The sequence below is a fragment of the Cetorhinus maximus genome, chromosome 10 (genome assembly GCF_964194155.1).
Source record: "Cetorhinus maximus chromosome 10, sCetMax3.hap1.1, whole genome shotgun sequence".
In the NCBI taxonomy this organism is placed as follows: Eukaryota; Metazoa; Chordata; class Chondrichthyes; order Lamniformes; family Cetorhinidae; genus Cetorhinus; species Cetorhinus maximus.
The window spans coordinates 28,701,073-28,724,716 of NC_135888.1; the positions used below are offsets into that span (position 1 = coordinate 28,701,073).

Sequence of the window (23,644 nt, forward strand, 5' to 3'; positions counted from 1 at the left end):
CCAGTTGTGTATAACAAGATTACAGTATGTAAAAATTGAAGACAATGTAGTAGAGCAGCTGCACCAAAGCATAATCGCACAATACTGTTAGGTGTGGGTGAATTACCTGCTTGACCCCTTTCAAAAGAATGTACAAGCTGTGGATGCAGCTTGAGGAAGACATGTGAACTAACCCCCTTCCTTCTGCCTGCTGAAGCAAATTCTGTTAGCTTAAGAGGACGTGGAAGCGGATGTTGTAACATTACAATAATCAGTACAGGAAAACAGAGAGGAAGTATCTGGTAAAGTCAATTACACAAGAGGTGGTTCAGACTGATGTGCTCCATTTATGGTGTATGTGATGTTAAGGCTGGAATGAATTTATTGACCCCTATGGAGGCTTTGTTCATTCAAATCTACCAACATGTGGACTTGTTTAGAATCTGCACCCATTGGTGTCTGAAATTACTTTTTTAGTGACTGACCAAAGACTCAAGTAAATCTTACTGAAAATGGCTCTTAACCGTATGGAGGTCTTCATGCCGACCATAATTCTCTCTCCTTGGACTGGATTTTCAAAGGCCCATGGGGAACAGGACCCAGTGTGGGTGGGAGTTAAAGATAGTGGTCCTGGAGCTCGTCCTGGGATTTTGGAAGGGTCAGTGGGGGAAAGGGAGCGGGAAATGAGCTTGCCAGCAGTTAAGCTCATTCAGGAGCTTGTGAAGGGCTTGTCAGTTCAAGATTTGAATTTCGAAACGTCATACTGGCAAGCCCAATCTTCTCCATGAACCTAAGTATCAGGTTTGCCACAGGACCCTGATAAATTGCTTTCTATTCATTTTTAATGGGTCCATTAAATTTAATGTTTCTACCTTTCTCGCCCATGGCTGCTTTCCACCACGTTTCACCTCAAGGAGCTACCTGCTCTAATCAGCAAGGCACTGGCTGCACACAGCATGGCTGCTGCCCGCCTTTGCCGCTGGTGCCAGGCAGGTAGCTCCCACCTCCTGGAGGGCGTCAGTACTTTCTAACTGGGCACCAAACCTGCCTCCTGGCTGATTAGGCCATGTCGCTTTAAAAATAGCATCTGAGAGGAACACAGCATGGACGCAGGGTTGAGGACCCAGAATTCATCTGGGTGTCCAGTTCCCAACCCCGCACTGAAAATCCAGCTCCATGTCTCTTCCCATGGGAAACAAGTTTTGCAATTTTTGTAAGTAACTTCTATATTTTTGTCATACATAATAGTCTAAGTTGGTATTGGTACAGTGCAAAACATTTTGAATTGTTTAGAAAGATACAAATGTCATATTGTTGCTGGCAAACACAATGAGGGATCGTTTTGGCTTAGTTGATGTTGTAAAAGGCCTAGTATCAGTTCAGCTACCAGTTAAACGCCTCTCTTGTTTTTGCTTCTATTGAGGAATGTTTAACAGGTAGTCAAGCTGAAAGTGCACGTTTTGCACTCTAGTGTAAAGTCAAAATGAGCCCCAACTCTATGTTTTGGTTTGCTCTTACAGTATACTTTTTCAATTCCTAGATGAATCAGAACCACAAGAGGAAGATGGGATTCTCAATCATCATGATTCAAAACCTCATTGGCATCCTGAAAGAGACTATCAGCTTGACATGACTGAAGACGAAAAGGAGCAGGGGAGCTTTCTGGTTCAAAATGCAGCCAGTACCAGCAAGGAGGAGGATAGTGTTGAGGAGTACTCTGATTTGCCATATGATGAGCAAATTGAGGAAACACTCCCAAGCCCACTGAGAGACCCATGGCGCAGATATGAAGTATATAACAAGGCACAAAGTATATTGGATCGTGGGGATGATTTTTCAGTACCAAGTATACGGGACCATGCAGATAAACTTTCTGATCATTCTGATGAGAGCATTAACTACTCAAAAACTCAGGGTAAAGTTTCCAGTCTAGTAGCACAGGATTGTTATTCTGAGGACTTTGAAGCTACCTATTCCAATAAAGTAGATGTGTTAGAATTGTCCCATAATAACAAGGCAATAGGATCTGACAGTGAGGTTAGAAAGGAGAAGCAGGACAACTCTTCATTTAATTACACAATGTTGCATTTTAATCAGGAATTGCTAAGACACCTATCAGTTGAAGACCTAGCAAGTGGCCCAGATATTGAGGCTGAGACCATTCCAGAATCATCATGTACTGACAGTGTTGAAGAGTCGCTGGGTAGGTTTTCAAACAAAGGAAAGGGTTTAACAAAAGGAAATCAGAATTCTGGATCTGCTAATGAAAGGCAAAAAAATAAAAGCAGCACATCTGAGCTCAATAAAGCAGCATCTAATAAACAAGCTAAATTAACTAACCAGCAAACATATCCTCATACCCTTGGTAAACCACATATTTTAAAGGATAACAATGATCAGAATTCTAAAGCAAACAGGCAAATCGTAACACCGACTCTCCAAAGGACAGCAATTAATGTAAGAACTTCAAGAAGCAATCCATCCAAGCCTTTATCAAGAAAGATAACTTCAGAAACATCAATGTACGGCCGAGGTCAACTTAATTACCCACTACCAGATTTCTCAAAAGTGGAGCCACGAGTTAAATTTCCTAAGGATGAGCAAGCCTATCAGAAACCCAGGAGGAAAAGTACCACCTTGAAGGGCAACAGAAATGATTCTCAGTTTCTACTTCACTCTCCCGCTGAGATTGTCCGGCAAGTGCTGCAAAGCAGCAACGAATGTTCCCTGATCACTCCGACACCTCCCGGAGTAAAGGTGGTGGGAGAATTCGAGTCGCCACAGCAAGCAACGGAAATAGTTTATCAACTACAGGTAATCAGAATGAAAGATAGTATTGCTAGCTTCGTTTCTGGAGCGAATCTGGGTCAAACAGGTTAACACAGAGATAAAAACAAAAAAACTGCGGATGCTGGAAATCCAAAACAAAAACAGAATTACCTGGAAAAACTCAGCAGGTCTGGCAGCATCGGCGGAGAAGAATAAAGTTGACGTTCGAAACGTCAACTTTATTCTTCTCCGCCGATGCTGCCAGACCTGCTGAGTTTTTTCAGGTAATTCTGTTTTTGTTTCAAACAGATTAACATTAGGAGAATACTGAAGGCCATTTGATAAGCTGACTTTGATCAGTTGAAAAACAACCCAGTCTGAGTATTGGGTAAAATGAGGTAATAAAGCAGTTTGATGTTCGATTTCCAACCACATTATGAAAGGAGAAAAGAAAGACTTGCACTGTTCACAATCCAGGATGCCCCCAAAGTTTTTTTTTACAGTCATTGAAGGACTTTAAAAGTAAGACCATAAGACATAGGAGCAGAAATTAGGCCAATCGGCCCATCGAGTCTGCTCCACCATTCAATCATGGCTGATAAAAGTGTTGTCACTGTTGTATTGTAGGAATTGTGGTAGCCAATTTATGTCCAACAAAATCTCACAAACAACAATGTGATAATAACCAGATAATTTGCTGTTAGTTGTTGTTTGAGGGATAAATATTTGCCAGGACACCAGAGAGAATGCCCCTGCTCTTCTTTGAAATAGTGTCATGGAATCTTTGCATTCAACTGAGAAGACTGATAGGGTCTTTGAGAGAAGGCAGCTCTGCCACTGCAGCACTCCCTTAGTACTGCACTGAAGTATTCCCAGTAGATATTTCTTTCCATTCACCATTTTCTACCCGAGAATTTTTAAGTGCTACTTAAGATCAATGTTTTTGCATTGAGTGCCCAGAAATGACTTTTCATCAATATATTAGGGAGCAAATGAAGCCATAAACATATTTGTTACTTTTGTCTAACGCATGATAAATAAGTACAGTTAACAGTGGAACATCTCAAGAATGGGTCACACATTTTTCCATTCTTATCACCAAGAACAATTTCTTTGAGGAAGTAACAAGGAGGATTGATGAGGGTAGTGCAGTGGATGTTGTCTACATGGATTTTAGTAAGGCATTTGACAAGGCCCCACATGGCAGACTGGTCAGAAAAGTAAAAGCCCATGGGACACAGTGGAATGTGGTGAGTTGGATCCAAAATTGGCTCAGCGACAGTAAACAAAGGGTAATGGTTGATGGGTGTTTTTGTGAATGGAAAATAGTTTCCAGTGGCATTCCACAGGGCTCAGTGTTGGGTCCCTTGCTGTTTGTTATATATATTAATGATTTAGACTTAAATGAGGCATGATTGGGAAATTTGCAGATGACACAAAAATTGGCCTTGTAGTTGATAGTGAAAAGGATAGTTGTCGACTCCAGAATTATGTCAATGGTTTGGTTGAGTGGGCAGAAAAGTGGCAGATGGAATTCAGTCCAGAGAAGTGTGAGGTAGTGCATTTGGGGAGGGCAAACAAAGCTAGGGAAGACACAATAAATGGGAGGTTATTGGGAAGGGTAGAGGAAGTGATAGACCTTCGAGTGCACGTCCACAGGTCCCTGAAGGTGGCAGGACAGGTGGGTAAGGTGGTAAAGAAAGCATATGGAATGCTTTCCTTTATTGGACAAGGTATAGAATACAAAAGCAGGGATGTAATGATGGAGCTGTATAAAATGCTAGTTAGGCCACAACTGGACTTTTGTGTACTATTCTAGTCGCCACATTAGAGGAAGGATATTATTGCTCTTAAGAGAGTACAGAGGAGATTTACAAGAATGTTGCCAGGGCTTGAAAATTGTAGCTATGAGGAAAGATTGGATAGGCTGGGGTTGTTTTCCTTGGATGCTGAGGGGTGACCTGATTGAGGTGCACAAGATTGTGAGGGGCCTAGATAGAGTCAACAAGGATGCTCTGTTTCCCCTAGTAGAGAGGTCAATTACCAGGGGGCACAGATTTAAAGTGATTGGTAGAAGGATTAGTGAGGAAAAACTTCTACACCCAGAGGGTGGTGGGTATTTGGAATTCACTTTCTGGTTTGGTGGTGGAGGCAGAAACCCTCAACTCATTTAAAAGTTACCTGGATCTGCAGCTGAAGTGCTGTAACCTGCAAGGCTATGGACCGGGTGCTGGAAGGTAGGATTAGAATGGGCAGCTAGTTTTTTTATTTTTTGGCTGGCGCAGACACGATGGGCTGCATGGCCTCTTTCTGTGCCGTAACTTTTCTATGCTTTTAGCAAGCCCCCCAGTTGGCTTAGGTTATTAATCATGTTATGTCATAATGATGCCCTTGCTAAAGTTATTGCTCACATTTCATCACTGCTTCCCATTTTATTTTGTTTGCCAGAAATTGGCTCAAAAAAGCATTTTATCAAATGTTTTTGAACCTTTGTACACCTGTCTGAGATGTGTAAAGCCTACCAGTCACCCGTGATTTAGTTCCAGCTCTCCTCTACTTTCTGCCACCTTTGATGTATGAGGCAATCATAGGGCATCAGTGAACCACAATCACTTGAATTTTTCTTCTTAACAGGAGGATTATCGTCGACTCCTAACCAAATATGCTGAAGCAGAAAATACCATTGATAGATTGCGGATTGGGGCTAAGGTAGGAAGATACTAAAACCAAATGACAAATTAGGAAGACTTGAATTTATATAATACTTTTGACACCCACCAGATGTCTCAAAGTGCTTTAAACCCAATGAAGTACTTCTGAAGTGTAGTCACTGTTGTAATGTAGGAAATGCAGCAGCCAATTTGCACACAGCAAGCTCCCACAAACAGCAATGTGATAATGACCAGAGATAATCTGTTCTTTTGTGATGTTGATTGAGGGATAAACATTGGCTAGGACATTGCGGGTAACTCTCCTGCTCTTCTTTGAAATAGTGCCCTGGGATCTTTTACACCGCAACCCCCCTTGCCGAGCAGGAGGATGGGGCCTGTTTCACGTCTCATCCGCAAGGTGGCATCTCTGACAGTGCAGCACTTTGTCAGTACTACACTGGGGTGTCAGCCTTTGTTTTTTTTGTCTGGACTGGGACTTGAACCTGGTACCTTGTGATGCAGAGGCAAAAGTGCCACAAACTGATCCACAGCTGACATGCTAGTGCATGAAGGAAACACTTTAATTCAGAAGTTGTGGCTTGCAAGCCAGAAATTTAGACCCATTATGCAAGCATTTCCTTTTATTCAGTGGTTGCGTAATATAAACTAAGGTCATAAATGTATGATAGTCACCAATAAATCCAAAAGGGAATTCAGGAAAATCTACTTTAACCACCAAGTGATAAGAATTTAGAACTCACTACCAGAAGGAGTAGCTGAGTGCGTAACATGCATACATTTAAAAGGAAACTGGATAAACGGGAAGGAGAAGAGAATGGAAGGATATGCTGATAAGTTTGGATGAAGGTTTGTTTTGAGCATAAATGCTGGTATGAACCAGCTGCGCCAAATAGCTGTAGATTCTATGTAATATATAATAAATACATTTTTTTCTACCCTAAATATGGGGTTTGGTGACAATCAATATTCAATTTGAAATGAATTTTCCTGGCAGCAATGCTGCTTAACACTCACCTACTCTGGAGCAGGTGTGGAGAGGCTTTCTGTACTGGGAGACACAGGAATAGACAGTAAAGAGCAGTCATTCTGCTTCGTTTGGAAAAAGGCCCTGAAGCCTTTGTTTCCTAACAGTCTCGCAGTTGGTGAGAGGGTGGTGGTGGGGGATGGGAGTGGATTTCCTCACCTGAAAAACAGGCATCTGGCAAGTGAGTATTGAGCTACAGATTTGAGGCAATTTCAGAGTGGTTGAGATTGTGTGGCTTCATTTTACTTGGGGCAGAATTTTACACTGATCGGGCGGGCGAGCGGCTGAACCCGCTAGGACGTGAAATCGCGCGAGATGACGTAGGGCGAGCGTCCCGACGTCACCCCACGCTCGTGCGATATTTCGGTCAGCGGGTGTGGTTGCATGTGTCGGAGCTGTGCCAGCCATCAATTAAGAGGCCAGTTAAAGCAATTAAAAAGGCAATCAGCCAAGATTTCACATTGCTCGTGCGATTTTGCGCTCATCGCACAGGCAAAACAGGCAGGCGAATAGCCAACAATTTGCGAAACCTCATCCAAGGGTGGGATAAAAAGGGTTGGTAGCATTGCCAGTGTGAGTAGTGAGGAGTTTTGGAGATAGTTTGCTGCTGGTTGCTTATTGGTACTTGGCAGTTTTATCTCTGTTTGGGGCTTCAACCTTAGCATTTCCAGGCTTCATTTCAGGACTCCGTGGTGCCTCCAAGGACCCCAGAGGATTCAGACCATGTGGACCCTCCCAGGTATCAGACAGCCTTCTCTTACCCTGGTAATGGGGATTGTGGTCTCAGCTGGTGGCACCTCCTTTGAGGAGGGAGAGAGGGGCAGAAGCGAGGGGAGGCCAGGTGTCCCTATGCAGCTTCCAGGGGAGGGACGTGTGGGAGGAGAGGCCCAGGTTCAAGGGGCACAGGGACAGCAGGAAGTCTAAGGCAGAAGGAGTCTTAGAAGATGCCACTATCCTGCTGCCAGGGATTACAGGCAGCGATGCAGCTACCTCAATATGTCGGAGGTGCAATGCTAAAGGAGGCTCTGCCTCTCAAGGGAGACAGTGACCTCCATTTGTCAGATGATTGGGCCTGAGATCAGCTTCAACTGTGCGGCAGTTGCCAGTGGCTCTGTAGGTTACAGTGGCCCTCAACATCTATGCCTTTGGCTCTTTCCAGGGGTCAGTGGGGGATCTGTGTGGGGTCTCCCAATCAGCTGTCCATAGTTGTGTCAAGCTGGTGACAGGAGCTCTGTTCAGGCAGGTATTGATTTTCATTCATTTCTGTACGGATGAGGCCAGCCAGGCTGAGTGAGCCAGAGGCTTTGCAGTGATTCTTGGGTTCGCCCGCATCGAGGGTGCCATTAACTGCACACATCAAGGCTCCAGTGGGTCAGCTGGGTGCCTTCGTCAACAGGAAGGGATTCCACTTGATGAATGTGCAGATAGTGTGTGACCATAGGATGCATGTTCTGAAAGTCTGTGCGAGGTACCCTGGCAGCTCCCATGATGCTTACATGAGACACTCCCGGGTGCCAAGGCTATTCAGTGCTCCAGCCCGACTGGATGGATGGCTGCTGGGTGACAAGGGCTATCCATTGAAAAGATGGCTTATCACGCCTCTCCACCACCCAAGAACAGAAGCAGTGCACTGTAATAATAGGAGTCATGCCTCCAAAGATCTTCTGAAGATGCACTTCCAATGCCTGGACCGTTTGGGGGGGAGCACTACAATACCCCCCAGAGCGCGAATCACTGATAGTGGTTTCATGCTGTGCTCTCCACCATCTGGCACTGGCAAGGGGGAGCCCACTGGAGGAAGAGGATCTTGACACAGCTGCACAGGCCACAGAGGATGAATCCAGTAGTGAGTCAGAAGAGGAGCACAATGAGGAGAACGCTGAGGGCGTGGAGGCAGACTTCTGTAACCTCCAAGGAGGCAGGGATGTCTTGTTTGAACGCTCCTTCAGCTCGGCTGCCAAATAATCACTCCCACCTCATGCCAGGGCTGCCGCCTCCATCCAGGACGTCCAAAATGTCCCTTTCATGTGAACCCAAAGTCCACTCAGTGCCTGTGCATTAAAGTTTAGAGCCAGTCATTAAGTACTGGTGTACCCTGCACCACAAGTAAAAGGTGACGCATACTCAGGCCATCACATCAAAAGCAAATTTAATGTTATTGTCACATTGAAATCACATTGACATGACCATTACTGGTGGTGATGTCCACACCAGTAGACATATACACCAAACATAACTGAACAGAAGGTCACCCGTGAACAGTCCCTCTTGTGCTCATGGTGCCTTAAACTTCCGTTTGTGAGAGCTGCATCTTGGTGCCCCCCAACCTCGCTGGCAGCGGCATTGGAGCCAGCCTGCTGACTCTGCTGTCTTGTTGGCCTTGATGACCTTGGCAGTCATCCTCTGGCCAGTGGAGCCTATGCTGGCCCTGCCAGGGAGGGAGCAGCCAGTGCCATGGCTGGCATCTCCCCAGTCACTGCAGCCTCATCAGATACCACGGTCACTGGCGGAGGCGCTGCTATCGTCATGCGGAACACCCTGAGAGGAGCCCTCAGAGACGACAAGCAGGTCATGCGCCAATGTGAGGTCGCTCTGGACCTCCCTGCTCACCAGTAGTGGGCAGGCACCTGGCTGGGATGCTGGGTGCCTCATCCATCCCCCACGCTGGCACTGACCACCTGAGGTCATTGCCTGTGTGAGTACTTGCAGGTCCAAGCGCAAACCCAGGAACCCCTGTTTCTGTCCCTGGAGCTGCTTCTCCATGAGAGTCACCACACTCTCAATGGAGGAGGCAGTGCGCTCAGCCATGAGGGTCAACATAGTGCTCATGCTCAGCATGGACTCCTTCATAACGGAGACCATGGCACACAGACCCTCATGGATCCCTGCCAGATCATGCCACACATCCCACTGGATGTCCAGCATCTGTCTTCGACCCAGCATCGTCCTGGTCCCCAGCAGTCCTCTGACTGCCAGCGCCCTGGGCACTCTCTGCCTCCGCCTGCACCTCAAGTGAGTGTGAAGTGCCCTCACCAATGTACACTGACAATGTAGCCGACAATCTAATGCCCACTGAGGTGCTGGTATTTGCGCTGGTGCCTGGTTCAAAGAGCAGGTGTGACATGGATGCAGATGAAGCCCGGTGGTCCTCTGGCATCAGGGGTGGCCCTTCGGGGTCCAGAGAGCGAGTGCACGCTGGTGAATGTAAAGGAGAACAAGGACATGTCATTACTTAAAGTCATCACACTCACTGTGCATACCAGGCACCCTGGTGAGACAATGGAGATCTGCATTATGGTATCTTTGTCTTTCAGTGATCAATGGGGTCTCCAGGTTTGAGGCTCCCATCAATTAAGAGACCACACTAGAATGGTTGCACAATCCGAAACGCTAACCTCTGCACTCTTGCCTCCATCTGGCACCCCCGTCTCTCCACACCCGGTTGCACGTGGAGTGTGCCCGCTCTCCAGCTCATGGGTGTCCTGCTTGAACCTGGTCAGCAGCCAGAGGTCAGCTGGGCCTCTGCCTGTCCGTGACCTCTCCAATTGGCTATGGCTCGTCTTCTCCTGAAAGGACAGAGGAACATTGATTACTCCACCCTCTACCTGCAACGCCATTGCAGCCTGGTCAACCTCACCTGAGGAACACCTTGCAGGGCACATCCGAGTCGCAGCCCTCAAGCTGCAAGGCACTCAGTCCGAGAAGTCAGGGCTCACCCCCTTGGCCAGCTCCGGCGTCATTGACAATTGGCACTCAGACTCTAACCCCAAGCTCTATGGGGGTCTGCCAGCCCTTAACACTTCTGCACACTGATGCCAATATGGTACTCACCCTTCCTGATTGCAGCAGGTCATTGAACCTCTTGCAGCACTGCATCCATATGTGCTGACCTGCGCTACCACCTCCTCCCATGCTTTCTTCGTGAGGTGCGTTGTCCTCCTCCTCCCATCTCTAGGGACAGAGATGTCCCTCCTGGCAGCCGCCTCCTCCAGGAGGACCGCGAGGTGCTAATCTGAAAAGTGAGGAGTGAGTGCCCACCCAACCTGCCCCTCCCGCCTGGCACCTCCAGCCGCACTTGACTCCATAACTTTACTGTTAAAAACGCAGGTACATTCTTCCATAGCAGCCTTCGAGGGGCTGCCTGTTCCATTGTTAAACCCACCGCTGGGTCTCCAGTGGTGACCCTGCGGCTGACAGGCCCCTGCCCATCCCACCCCTTCCAGACTATTGTGGAGCCGCGTTTCACGTTGGGCAGGCCTTAATTGGGCCACCAGCGTGAAATTGCGGTCGTGGGCCGATCACGGGCAGCGGCCTGTTTCCCGGTCGATCCCAGGCCTGCAGATTGCACCCGCCTGCAGACCTGAAAATTCTGTCCTTGGGACTATTGCACAGCAAAGAAGGAACTCGCATTCTGCTACTCGGGGCTAATTTCATTGTGCATATTTGGGTCCGGACTGGATAGTGATCAAACTACAATAGGATTTTTTGTTAAAGCTTTGGGAATGTTGGCTGACTCATAGTAACAAATCTCTTGAGAGGAACTTAACATGTTTTTCATTTTTTGGAAGGAATTTCTGCTCTCGTTGGGAGGCACAGAGGTCATAAGTTCTTCTTTCTGAAGGAGTGACATGCATGATCATTCAATGTCACATGAACAACAAAATTAATCTGTTTTCTTTATCACACCGGATATCAAGTGTTACCAAGATTAATTGTGATTTTAACCCTTTCAACATCATTGCACAACCTGGAGGTGGGGGTTGCAGGGGGGCGGGATATAGTGGGGATGTTGTCTGCCATTCCCACCAACCCCAGAGCAAGAAGTCTTTCTGCCCAGATCCTTTCTCATGTCCTATTAAGTGGTCAACACTTATATTCTCTACTTTATTCTCAGTCCTGTTCAAGGGGCTACCAGCCTTTGCCCCTCATGTTGTTAACTTTTAAAAGAGCTCCTCATATCCATCCTCTCCCACACTCCTGATACATGGACCTCCAGCAGATGTACACTTCCCTCTGCATTCAATGCACCGACTCCAGCATAAACTGCTGCAGTGTTCTTTTGTGTGCAGTTGGTTTCATGTGACACATTCAATTCAGTTAATGTAAACTCTTACCTGCTGTTCCTAGCTGCCCCACTATCTGCTGGGTGATAGTGCTATTTAGCCAGCTGGAAGGGGTTAATGCATTAAGTTGTCATTTTGACCTTCTGCAAGGAGCTGACGTACTGTGGAGTCTGTAAAAGCCGTTGTGACTGTTTAGGCTCTCCATAATTGAAGATGTCAACATGAAAGCTGTGATAATCCATCTTCGTCAGTGTCCAGTTATCTGTATTTAGCAGCTTATTTGGGCTGATTCCTCTCAGAAACATGAATGAACCGGGACCAAGGTAATGACTGTAGATCATGGTGGTTAATGGCTTTCTCTCATCTCTGCTTGGACTGATAAGTAGCCCATTTTCCTCAATGGGTCCTCTGTGCTTTTAAGATGCCTCTTAATATTTGCAGCCATTGGACAGAAAGCTTATATCTAATGCCAGAATATACGTATCATAAAGTTTATCAACTTTATAAAGCTTATTAGACCAGTATTATGATGTTTGTCAGCACAAAGTGAGCAGTGACTTTCTGGGGTTTTTGAAGTCTACGGCACCGCAGAGCCAGAAACACGCCCTGCCCTCTCCTCTCACCCTGCTCAGTCAGTGGCTGAAGGGAACATTCCATTATGCAGCATTGTATATTCATGATAAGGTATAATATGTATGGTGGCTGCAAGCCCATTGTGGATGGGTGTGTTTAAGACTGCCTTAAGTGTCTTAATTGTTTAAACAGTTCTCTTGACAGACACACCTAGAGTAACCATCGACAGAGACAAAATCCAGGCAGGTCATTGACCTATATGGCACACGCTAACAGGGCTCTAATTCTGATGAACCAAAGTAAAACTACACCAATGTCACCCATTGTTCCAAGATTGTACTCATTTTAAAATGAGTACTGTCTTCATCAATGACAAAGGAAAGGAGCTTCATTACTGCAATGTCCTTTTTGTGTTGCAGTGATCTGTTTTGGCAAACGTTTTGCTTGTATGTGTATGTGTGTTCATATGCGTGTGTGTTTAGGAAACAAACACCAAAAGTTTAGGAAACAACTTTCATGAAGACTCTTTTTTTTTAAAGGGATTGTCACGTTTTTCAGGAGTAAATTTTGAGATTCGATCTGCTACAACAGCTTTGTATTACGGTACAGCACTCTCTTACACCATGCATCAAGGCTGTTTTTGCAGCATAGTGAAATGATTATGTAATGTATTTAATAATCACTTGAAAAAGCCTGTCAGTAATGGCACCTGGGTACTTATTTATGCCATGCAAATGTCCACTTTCTTGTAATGATAATGACACTTCTGAAAAAAACCTATCCCCTAGCAGATTGTGTGGGGTCGCAAAATAATTTAGCAGAGGCACAGAGAACGGTTCTGGCACAGTCATTTCATTAGGAATTTGAACCAATTGTGTCCCCAGTGGAGCTCATTCTTTATTGATATGAGTGAGTTCAGATTTACTCTCGCAGAAACAGGGGAGTTGGTGGACATAACCAGACTTAACTGTGAACAATGAATTGTATTTCTGTATATCAAACTGCAAAATCAAATTTCCTTGCCAGAATTATTCTTTGTGTGCTGATTCTTAACCCATTCTCATTCCATATGGTGGTATGTAACCAACGGTTACTCAGCAAAGGCTAATAAGTTTATTTCTGCATGGTACTAGCAATCCATTCTTACGAGTCAGGTATAAATGTGCTGGAACTTCTGAAAATGATGCTCATGGGACAGTTTCAACATCATTTCACGATTGAGCCTTTAAGCCTCCACTTTTTCATACATCTGAGTCCTGTGGTTCAGGTTGAATTTTAGTTTCTGATTGTATAAATCTAGAATGTGTTAGGATTATTATAATACTGTTTAGTACTATGAGGGTATTGTAATCAAACAGGGTGAAAATTAGGTAGTTATTCAGATCAAGAAGTCCGGGATAGGGTCTGTATTATAAGGTGCGAGAAACCATGTGGAAAGGGTGTACATGCCGGCCATTGTTATGGCCATGCGGAGGAAGGCATGCAGTTAGAAGCTGTGGAGAATCATAGCATCTTGGAAATGCTGGTATTGCACAGCTCATTATGCTTTACAATGAATGGGAGGTTCCTGGGAAAGATGTGGGAGCTTGTCCAGCTTGAATGTTTGCAGAGTCCCTCCGTCACTGTTGTGAACTCATCAATAAGCAATGGAAACAGGTTGGCAAACGTTTGGAGCACTGATGGCATGTCTGAACTTGAGTGGATGTTAAACTGTTGCTAACGCTGACTGTTTGTTTTGCATTCACCTAGGGTTTCATAGCAACTAAGTACCCTTGCGAAGAATGGTATTAATCCTTTTCCGGGTTAGGATATGTTTAGACCAAGAATGTGCTTTTTCCGATATGTCAGAGAAATTCCAAGATAGATCTGCTACAAGTCTACACATAGAATTGGAAACAATTCAGTAAAAATGTACTCTCCCTCTGAGAAACACAGGATAGCTGCTGTGAGAAATGCCACCTTGATGCATTGGAGGTATTTGTTGAGCAGTGTAGGAGAGCTTGATTATGCATTTAACTCATGCCATACCTAACTTGCAGTAGTTCCCTATAAAGAATGAGAAAATATTCCATTCTTCTTCAATGCCCTATTATCTTCCATATAACTAACATGTGCCCCAAGCTATAAGGGGGGGGAATCTCACAGGGACTCTTTTGCTTTAAAACATCAGGTGTTATATAGTCTCCTTCTGCCCTGGCAGTCTGCTGGGGGTCTTCCACTGCTTATATAGGGTGGAATCTTCAGCACTTTAAAAATAATCATGAATTGGGACCAATTCCAGGCCCCGACCCCGCACTTGCTGACAGCACTCTCGTTGCTGTGATCTTCCGGGAGGCAGTCTCCTAATTGGCTGCCTGCCGCATCTGCTGTCCAATTAAGGATGGTAGGTGGGTTCCTGAGGCTGAAAGCCCAATCAGAGGGCCTGTAGTATTGGACGGATGGCACCCCACTGACAGAGGTGGGTACTGCTACTGTAGGGGGGTGACTGGGAGGCCACCTCCATCTTGAGTTGCCCTCTAAAGACATCGCGGTTTGGAATAATTAGCCACAGCTACCAGACGAGCACTGCGATGGGGAAACCCTTCCACAGGATGGCTTGCACTTGTAGCTGTGGTCCACTGATCTCTTCAGTTCTGTTAGGAGGTGGGGGGCTGCTCATGAACGTAGAAGGCCGTGCAGACCCCGCCCCCCCCCCCCCACCGCCGCCGCCGTCAACCACCGGTGAGCCATCTCCAGGCCACAATTGGGCACTTAAATTTGCGAAGTGGCTACTGGGCCACTACCGGGCCAGTAGGCATTACCGCTTCCCCCTTGCCTCTCGCCAATCTTGTCCCAGGCAGGAACTCATCAGTCCACTGACCTGGCACCCACCTCCTATCTCATGGTCTCACCTTCAAATCCACCTCAACAGGCCTGGGAAGATTCCACCCATAGTGACAATTTAGTCAAGGTGCAGGTGAGGGGGTTCTCCTCCTTCACTCATACATTTATTATTACTTTCTGGAGAAATCCCAATCCTAATCTGAACCCTAACCGGAAGAACCAGCTGGAAGAAATTCTCAATGCCGGCATCCTGCACCGCTGCCCAACCTTTTCTGGAATTCTGGCATTTTTCAAGGTTTTCCTTCCTCCTGTTCTGTGCTTTTGAGGTAGAAAATGCCGATTGAATTATTCCAGACATTGAGCATGCGGACCTGAAAAAAGCTTGTGCGTAACCCTGGAAGGGGCCTCAAACAGGAAAGGATACTGCTTTGAGCACTGAGCAATGTGTCAACTGAGCACTGAGCAGTGCCAACATTAACAAAAGCGGCTGGCTGATTTCTGAGTAAAAGTATTATAAATTAAGTTCTTTGATAGTAAAAATAAAAAAGAGCTTTGTTGCATCCGAGTATTGCTTGGAAGAATATAAGAAACAAAAAGGCTTATATTTAGTGAAATAAGTAGACATTGTTCTTATGAAACACAGGTATGTTTATATATGGTAAAGAATGTGTCAAGAGCTGGGCTTAGTTCTCAGGGTTTCCCATTAAAGTACAATTCACTCCTTTTAAAGACTCAGACCTGGATTTTCATAACGATGGAGAGTCTCTCCATCATTGCAAAAATAGCAGAAGTGGCTGAAAACCAGGGGCCCCGCCTCCAAATACGGCACCTACCATTTTCACAGGGGTGGGAATGGGCTCAGGTCTAGATTTGCGCATCCACATTTTGCAGAGGCAGCTGCCCATATAAAACATGTCTGGCTTTAGTTAACCAGGAGTGGAGAATATGACATTTGCAGATTCGGCCTGGTAGGACAGGTCTAAACTTTGGGGAATCCTTTGGAGAGGGGGGGTATCCTATTGGAGAGGTTGGGATCCCCTTTAGATATGGTCCTAGGGCACCTTTAGGCATACACTGGTCAACTGCAGAAGCCATCAGAGCAGCCAAATCGAACCTCAAGTGTCAACCCCTTCACTTCGGAAAGAAGGAACTCAAGCAATGGGCCCAAAACAATATCTCTCAGAAAATGAATCAAAATCTCATCTCAAAGTATCATTATTCCTTATCTGCATTTCAAACTTTGTATCTGCATTTTGGTTAATAACTTTATCACTTTTAATTAAGTAACTTTCAGCAGTAGTTTCATAATAAACTAACCATTATCATGTTTAAGACTAAAGCTTGTTTGCTGGATTGTTTTTAAATTGAACCACTCATAAATTAAAAGCGGGGTCGCATACACCCTAACCAATTCGTAGCTCACAGACCACTTTAAGGAAAGTGGGAGGCGTTGACGTAGTGATATTCTCACTGGACTAGTAACCCAGAGACCCAGGATAATGCTCTGGGGACCCAGGTTTGAATCCCACCATGGGATGACCACTTGTGACCATGAAACCATTGTCGATTATCATTAAAAACCCACCGGGTTCACTAATATCACTTTATGGAAGGAAATCTGCGTCCTTACCTGGTCTGGTGTACATGCGACTTCAGATCCACAGCAATGTGGTTAACTCTTAAATGTCCTCTGAAATGGCCTAGCAAGCCATTCAGTTGTATCAAACCCGCAATAGAAAATTGGATAAGGAATGAAAGCGGATGGACGACCCAGCATCGACTGAGGCACTGGAAATGACAACGGCAAACTCAGCCCTGTCAACCCTGCAAAGTCCTCCTTACTAACATCTGGGGGCTAGTGCCAAAATTAGGAGAGCTGTCTCACAGACTAGTCAAGCAACAGCCCAACAAAGTCACCTCACAGAATCATACCTTACAGAAAATGTCCCGGAGACCACCATCACCATCCCTAGGTATGTCCACTCCCACTGGCGGGACAGACCCAGCAGAGGTGGCGACACAGTCATATGCTGCCAGGAGGGAGTTGCCCTGGGAGTCCTCAACATCAACTCCGGACCCCATGAAGTCTCATGGCAACAGGTCAAACATAGGCAAGGAAACCTCCTGATGATTGCCATGCACGCAACCCCCCCCCCAACCCCTCACCCCACCCCCGCCACCCCAGCCCCTCAGCTGATGAATCAGTACCCATCCCTTTGAAACCTAAACAACCCCTTCACTTATCTAAAAATGCAAATTTCATTCATACCCGACATGCTGCCCTCATCCATGTTTATCATTAGCATTTCAAATGCCTTTTACACCTAACTTTTTTTGATAATTTCAACCTTGTAGTCCATCTGACTCCAATTCAATTAAATCACACAAATAGAACCATACACTCTCATAAACCTACTTTACAATAAACCACAATAATATTATGAAGAATATGACAGTTTCATGACAAGCAGAACTCCAGAGGTGAGGTGAGAGTGACTGCCCTTGACATCAAGGCTGCATTTGTCCAAGTGTGGCATCAAGGAATCCTAGCAAAACTGGAGTCAATGCAAATTAAGGGGAAAACTCTCTGCTGGTTGCAGTCATACCTGGCACAAAGGAAGATGGTTGTGGTTGTTGGAAATCAATCATCTGAGTTCCAGGACATCACTGCAGGAGTGCCTAAGGGTAGTGTCCTAGGTCCAACCATCTTCAGCTGCTTCATCAATGACCTTCCTTCCATTATAAGTTCAGAAGTGGCTGATAATTACACAATGCTCAGCACCAGTCGCAACTCCTCTAGTTACTGAAGCAGTCCATGTCCAAATGCAGCAAGACCTGGACAATATCTTTGTTTGGGCTGACAAGTGGCAGGTAACATTCGGGCCACACAAGTGCCAAGCAATTATCCTCTCTAACAAGAGAGAATCTAACCATTACCCCCTTGAATATTCAATGGCATTACCATCACTGAATCCCCCGCTATCAACATCCTGGGGTTACCATTGACCAGAAACTGAGCTGGACTAGCCATATAAATACTGTAACAGGTCAGAGGCTAGGAATCCTGTAGCGAGTAACTCACCTCCTGACTCCCCAAAGTCTGTCCACCATCTACATGGCACAAGCCAGGAGTGTGATTGAATACTCCCCACTTGCCTGAATGAACGTAGCTCCAATAACACTCAAGAAGCTTGACAGTCCCCAGGACTAAAGCAAGCAGCTTGATTGGCACCCCTTCCATAAACACTCACTCCCTCCACTACCGATGCATAGTGGCAGCAGTATGTATCATCTACAAGATGCACTGCAAGAACTCACCAAGGCTCCTTTGTCAGCACCTTCCAAAACCACAACCTCTACTACCTAGAAGGACAAGGGCAGAAGATACATGGGAACACCACCACCTGGAAGTTCCCCTCCAAGCCACTTACCATCCTGACTTGGAAATATATCACCATTCCTTTACTGTCGCTGGGTCAAATTCCTGGAACTCCCTCCCTAACAGCACTGTGGGTGTACCTACACCACATGGACTGCAGCAGTTCAAGAAGGCTGCTCACCACCACCTTCTCAAGGACAATTAGGGATTGGCAATAAATGCTGGTCTAGCCAGTGACACCCACATCCCATGAATGAATAAAAAAAGAACTAAATAAACACCTTTGACATGGTCATGACAGATACAAAATTGGCTGAATGACAGGAAACAGAGAATAGTGTTTAATGAATGTATTTCGGTCTGGAGGAAGGTTTGTAGTGGAGTCCTTCAGCAGTCAGTGTTGGGATCCTTGCTTTGCCTGATGTATATTAATAACCTAGACCTTGATGTACAGGGCACATTTTCAAAGTTTGCAGATGATACGAAACTTGGAAGCATTGTTCACAATGAGGAGGATAGTGTAGAACTTCAAAAGGACATAGACAAGTTGGTGGAATGAGTGGACAGGTGGCAGAAGAAGTTCAATGTGGAGAAATGTGAAGTGATTCATTTTGGTAGGGAAAACATAGAGAGACAATATATAATAAAGGGTACAACTCTCAAGGGGTTGCAGTGGCAGAGGGACCTGGGTGTATATATGCATAAGTCATTGAAGGTGGCAAGACAGGATGAGAACACAGTTAATAAAGCATACAGTACCCTAGGCTTTATTAATGAGACATAGAGTACAAGAGCAAGGAGGTTAAGTTGAACTTGCATAAGACACTAGTTCAGCCTCAGCTGGAGTATTGTATAGGTTCTTGGTGCCGCACTTTCGGAAGGATGTGAAGGTATTGGAGAGAGTGGAGAAAAGATTCACCAGATGTTTCCAGGTTAAGGAACTACAATTATGAAGATAGATTGGAGGAACTAGCATTGTTTTCCTTGGAGAAAAGAAGGCTGAGAGGAGATTTGATTGAGGTATTCAAAATCATGAGGGATCTGGACAGAGTAGATAGGGAGAAACTGTTCCAATTCCTGAACGGATCAAGAACGATTGGCCACAGATTTAAAGAAAATGGCAAAAGAAGCAAAAGTGATATGAGGAAAAGAAAACTTTTTCACGTGGTTAAGATCTGGAATGCACTGCCAGTGAGTGTGGTGGAGACAGGTTCAATTGAAGCAGTCAAAAGGGAATTAAACTGTTATCTGAAAAGGAAGAATGTGCAGGGTTACGGGGAGAAGGCAGGAGAATGGCACTAAGTGAATTGCTCATTCGGAAAGCCAGTGCAGACATGATGGGCTGGATGGCCTCCTGCTGTGTTGTAACGATTCTATGATTCTTTGATCCTGTGAATTCTGATTGTTGTGACCCATTACCTTCAAGAGCTAGGGAAAAATTTCAATACTATCCCTCTTTTGCCTCTGATTTTGCATTTCCTATTGGCGTGTACATAACAGTGCAAAATGCACATAGACTTGATCGAGCATCATTGCCCTAAATGAAGAAACAGCCTAAAGCCATTTGGAAAATCCATGATTTTTGCCTGTTTGCCCGCCACTTAACAAGTTTGTTTCTACTGCAGGAAATCTGACAAGCCCCTTTTTGCCTCTCCCTCACTTTTTCTAGCCATTTCTTTTCTGTGCACCCCGTGGTTCTGTATCTGTAAGTCAATACAGACTCATTTGAGCTGAAGTTATGCACATTTCAAGTGTGCAGAGTGTAAACTCACAGAAAATATCACCGGAAAAATGGAACATTCAATTCGGCTGATATCATTGCTTATTTTCCACCCATTCAATGTTAGTTGCTGTAAAATCAAGTCCATATACTCATTACTTCTAACTCATTAGCCTCTGAATATATTCTTATGAGTATTAAGTCACTCAATCTAGGCTCCAAAATACTGAGGAATTTTAACACAGCTGCAACAAGTTACATCCTTTCATTCTGTTCTGGAGAATGAAATAGATTGTAAAGTCTGGAAAAGTCACAGAGATAGCTCACAGAGTCCTTTTCAAATTTTAGGAACACTTGTTCTATTCATACTTGTTAACTTTGATGGATTGGCCTCTTCGGCAGTAGCCAAAAAAAAAATATCATCAGCACAAGAATATATTCTAAAAGATCCTATGACTCTGTAGAAACAAGTCACACAGACAGTCCAGTCCATGGCTAAGTGCTGCTCCCCTTTCCACCCCAGGTAATATCTCTGCTCTGGTTTTTCTGTTCTTTTTTCTCTTTTCCTTGAATCAGTGTTCTAAAATGTTCGTCCTTTAATGCTTCTGTTTAGCTTTCACTCTCTCCTTGTTTCACACACATGCAGAAAACTCTGAGCTGCTCTGCACAGACTATCGTAGTTTGTTTTGATATATTATCCTCTGTAAAAATGACCAACCCTGTCATTTTGGCAGTAATCCAAACAAAAGAACCGGCTTGATGCAGAATATTAACTGCAATAATTCAGTTATGTGCATTTTTTTTTTTGCATATTTTACTTTGTCATTTAAAGGACAAATTGAATTATGTTTTTTGCTGTATTTTACCAAGCAGCCATTTAATGTGGGCAGTTATCCAGAAGGGAATCCTCTAATCTTGTGTTTGTTTACTCCTGGCTCACTCCATGTAATCCCTCCTGTTAATTACATTATATGTGTTCAGAATAAGTGGAGAGATGTATAAAAAAAAATTTGACCGGCAAACGATTTGCTACTGGCTGCTTAGCTGTCACAACGCTCATCCCTGGGTCTTGAAGTGGGACATCTGAATTTTGACCACTGAAGTGACTGCCTAAGAGTTCACTGCCTCAGTGCTTTTGGTTGCAGTGCATCAGCGCTGTCTACCTAACAAGGCAGCATTTCGAGATCGACTGCAAAGCAGATGTGTTATTTGGAAAAACTCAGTGTGTTCTTATATTTACAAGGAGGGTGACAGCTTTATGGCAGCCTGCACTTGTGAAAGAATTAGTGTAACAATCCATCACCTTCAATCAAACCATTTCAATTTAGTGTGAATGATAAACTGGATCCCAAATTTTTGGTGCACTCATGCAATTGGTCTCTGTAAGAGCTGCAAACGGAGACAGTGAGACCTGATAGAGAGCCTCACCGTCATTGTAAAAATAACGGAGGAGACCGAAATCTGGAAGTCCCGCCCCCGAGCACAGCGCCGGATTGGAATTTGTGCATGCATGTTTCGCAGAGGCAGCTGCCCATACAAGACAGCAGCTGCCTTCAGTCATGTTTGATTTTTGTTAGCCAGGAGTGGGAAACACAAATTGTGCAGATTAGACTGGATAGGAGCAGGCTTAAACTTTGCTGAGTCCTTCGGAGAGGTGGAGTACCCTTTTGGAGAGGAAGGCTACCTCTTTGGGTATTGTCTTGGGACACCTATGGGAGAGGTCAGATGCCCTTTGGGAGAGGGATGATGCCCATTGAGATTGTTAAAAGTCAACATGAATGTGCATAAAAAGTGCAGAAACTTATTGGAACTATCAAGAGAGTTGTCAAAAGGAACTCTCAAAAGCAACTGTCAAAGGAAACTTTCAAGTTGTTAAGGCATTTAAAACTCCCACCCCTTATATCTTTGAAAAAACTTTGTGGAGTGTTGAAAAAAAAATCATTGCTTGCGATTTCACTCTGTTGACATAAGCCTGAGGGCTATCATTTACTCGATTCATGCTTCATGGTTTCACAACCTTTCATGATCACAGTGGGGTGTCTGCTATTTCACAGTTTGATTGACAACTGCAAGTGGTTATAGACTCTCTGAAGTAGGACGAGGAATTCTATTGTTTGCTTGGATTAAGCACTTAAATGAAATGTTTGTTTTCATAAGGGATTATGCAGTTGAAGGGATGTAAATGTAGTTTTGATAAATGAGTGTTTTTTAACATTAAGTCTGCAATAGACACTTTAAAACTTTATTTTATCTCATCTCAACTTGGCTCCTGAGATCTTCCCATGCTGGATACTAGGTCAGTTGGCATGGAGGGCGTAAGGTCGATGGGGGGTAGGGAGACATGGGTTGGCATGAAAGGTATGAGGGGCCATGGGTGGTGGTGGGTGTATAAGTTGGCATGGAGGGTATGAGGGTCCATGGGGGCAGGAATTGGCATGGGTTGGCATGGATAGGCATGGGCAGCAGGTGGGGTAGGGAGGGGATGTGAGGGGTGAGGGCTGGAGGGCTCTTTCATGTTTTATTGGGTTTTTTTTTGAACTTCGAAACAGTGTTGGTGCACTGAGGCAGGCCTTTCACCCAGCCCACCTCCGCACCCGGCAGCCTCCATGCTCGTTCCAGGGTGACCTGCCACGACTCCCATTTTCACCCACTCCCCCCAGATTGAAAATCCGACCTTCCGTGGCACTTTCTCCCAGGTCAAGTTTGCAGGAATTGCCCCAACTCTGCACTGCCAACCCAGGAGCGAAAGCTCGGGCCTAAAGCTGTTGAGAGGATACTAAATATGATCAGTCCAACATTTCTGCTCAAAATGGAAACTTCCACAACTCCATGAAAGAGCAGGATAATGTTTTATATAAGCTCTATGAGTACCTGATAGAGAGTTAATAATGAATGCTGTTCTGTTGTGGTATAGGTGAAAGCTTATTTACAAGTAATTATCAGTAATGATACTTAACTCCCTTTAACTTTCTAACTGGTTACTATATAGTGCATTGTAATCTTTACATCATTAGAAGGTGTATGATAAATGCCTAAGCTTCACATATTTCAACTGCAGTATCATTGTAAGGTGATGTTGTTTTACATCAATAATAAATTTATCGTGTAATTGCGATTAGACTCCAGAATGAAGTCAGGCGAAATTTCCTAGAGGAAGAAGCCTGACTCCACTTCATGTTTGAAACAGGTCAAGCCATGTATTTGGATTTATACTCTAACTTCATTGTATTGGTGAAAAACAAAACCACATTATGCCAGTGCTACAGCTTTAGTCTAAACATAACCTTGGAGTGTTTCTATTTACTGATAGCTGGCAGTGAACAGGGTTGCACCTAGTCACTGCTTATCCTGGGAAACAGGGGATTCTGTAATTCTGTGCTGTACTATTCTATGATTCTATGAGGTTCAAATAACTTCTGCCTTACTGTCAACCCCACTACTGATTTCTCCATCAAATATCTGCTCAAACTGTGAAAATTACGAGGACATAAAATTCTCCATTCATTTTAATGGAGGCTTGTAAGAGGAAGAATGGTAGACTTATATTTAGTGCTTTGTTTCAACAGGAAAGTATCACCCTGGTCCTGCTAAACCTCTCAGGCACAATCCAAACTCTGTCTTTGACTCACTTGGGTCGTTTGT

General features: G+C 44.8%; 1 protein-coding gene across 1 annotated transcript in view; it reads left to right on the top strand.

The window, feature by feature from the left end:
- akna (AT-hook transcription factor) overlaps nt 1-23,644 on the top strand; it is a 201,691-nt gene that overhangs the window by 83,520 nt on the left and 94,527 nt on the right. The window contains exons 4-5 of the mRNA XM_078550276.1: nt 1,520-2,793; nt 5,383-5,457. Of these exons, the coding sequence (XP_078406402.1) occupies nt 1,520-2,793; nt 5,383-5,457 (1,349 nt within the window). The remainder of the gene's footprint in view (nt 1-1,519; nt 2,794-5,382; nt 5,458-23,644) is intronic.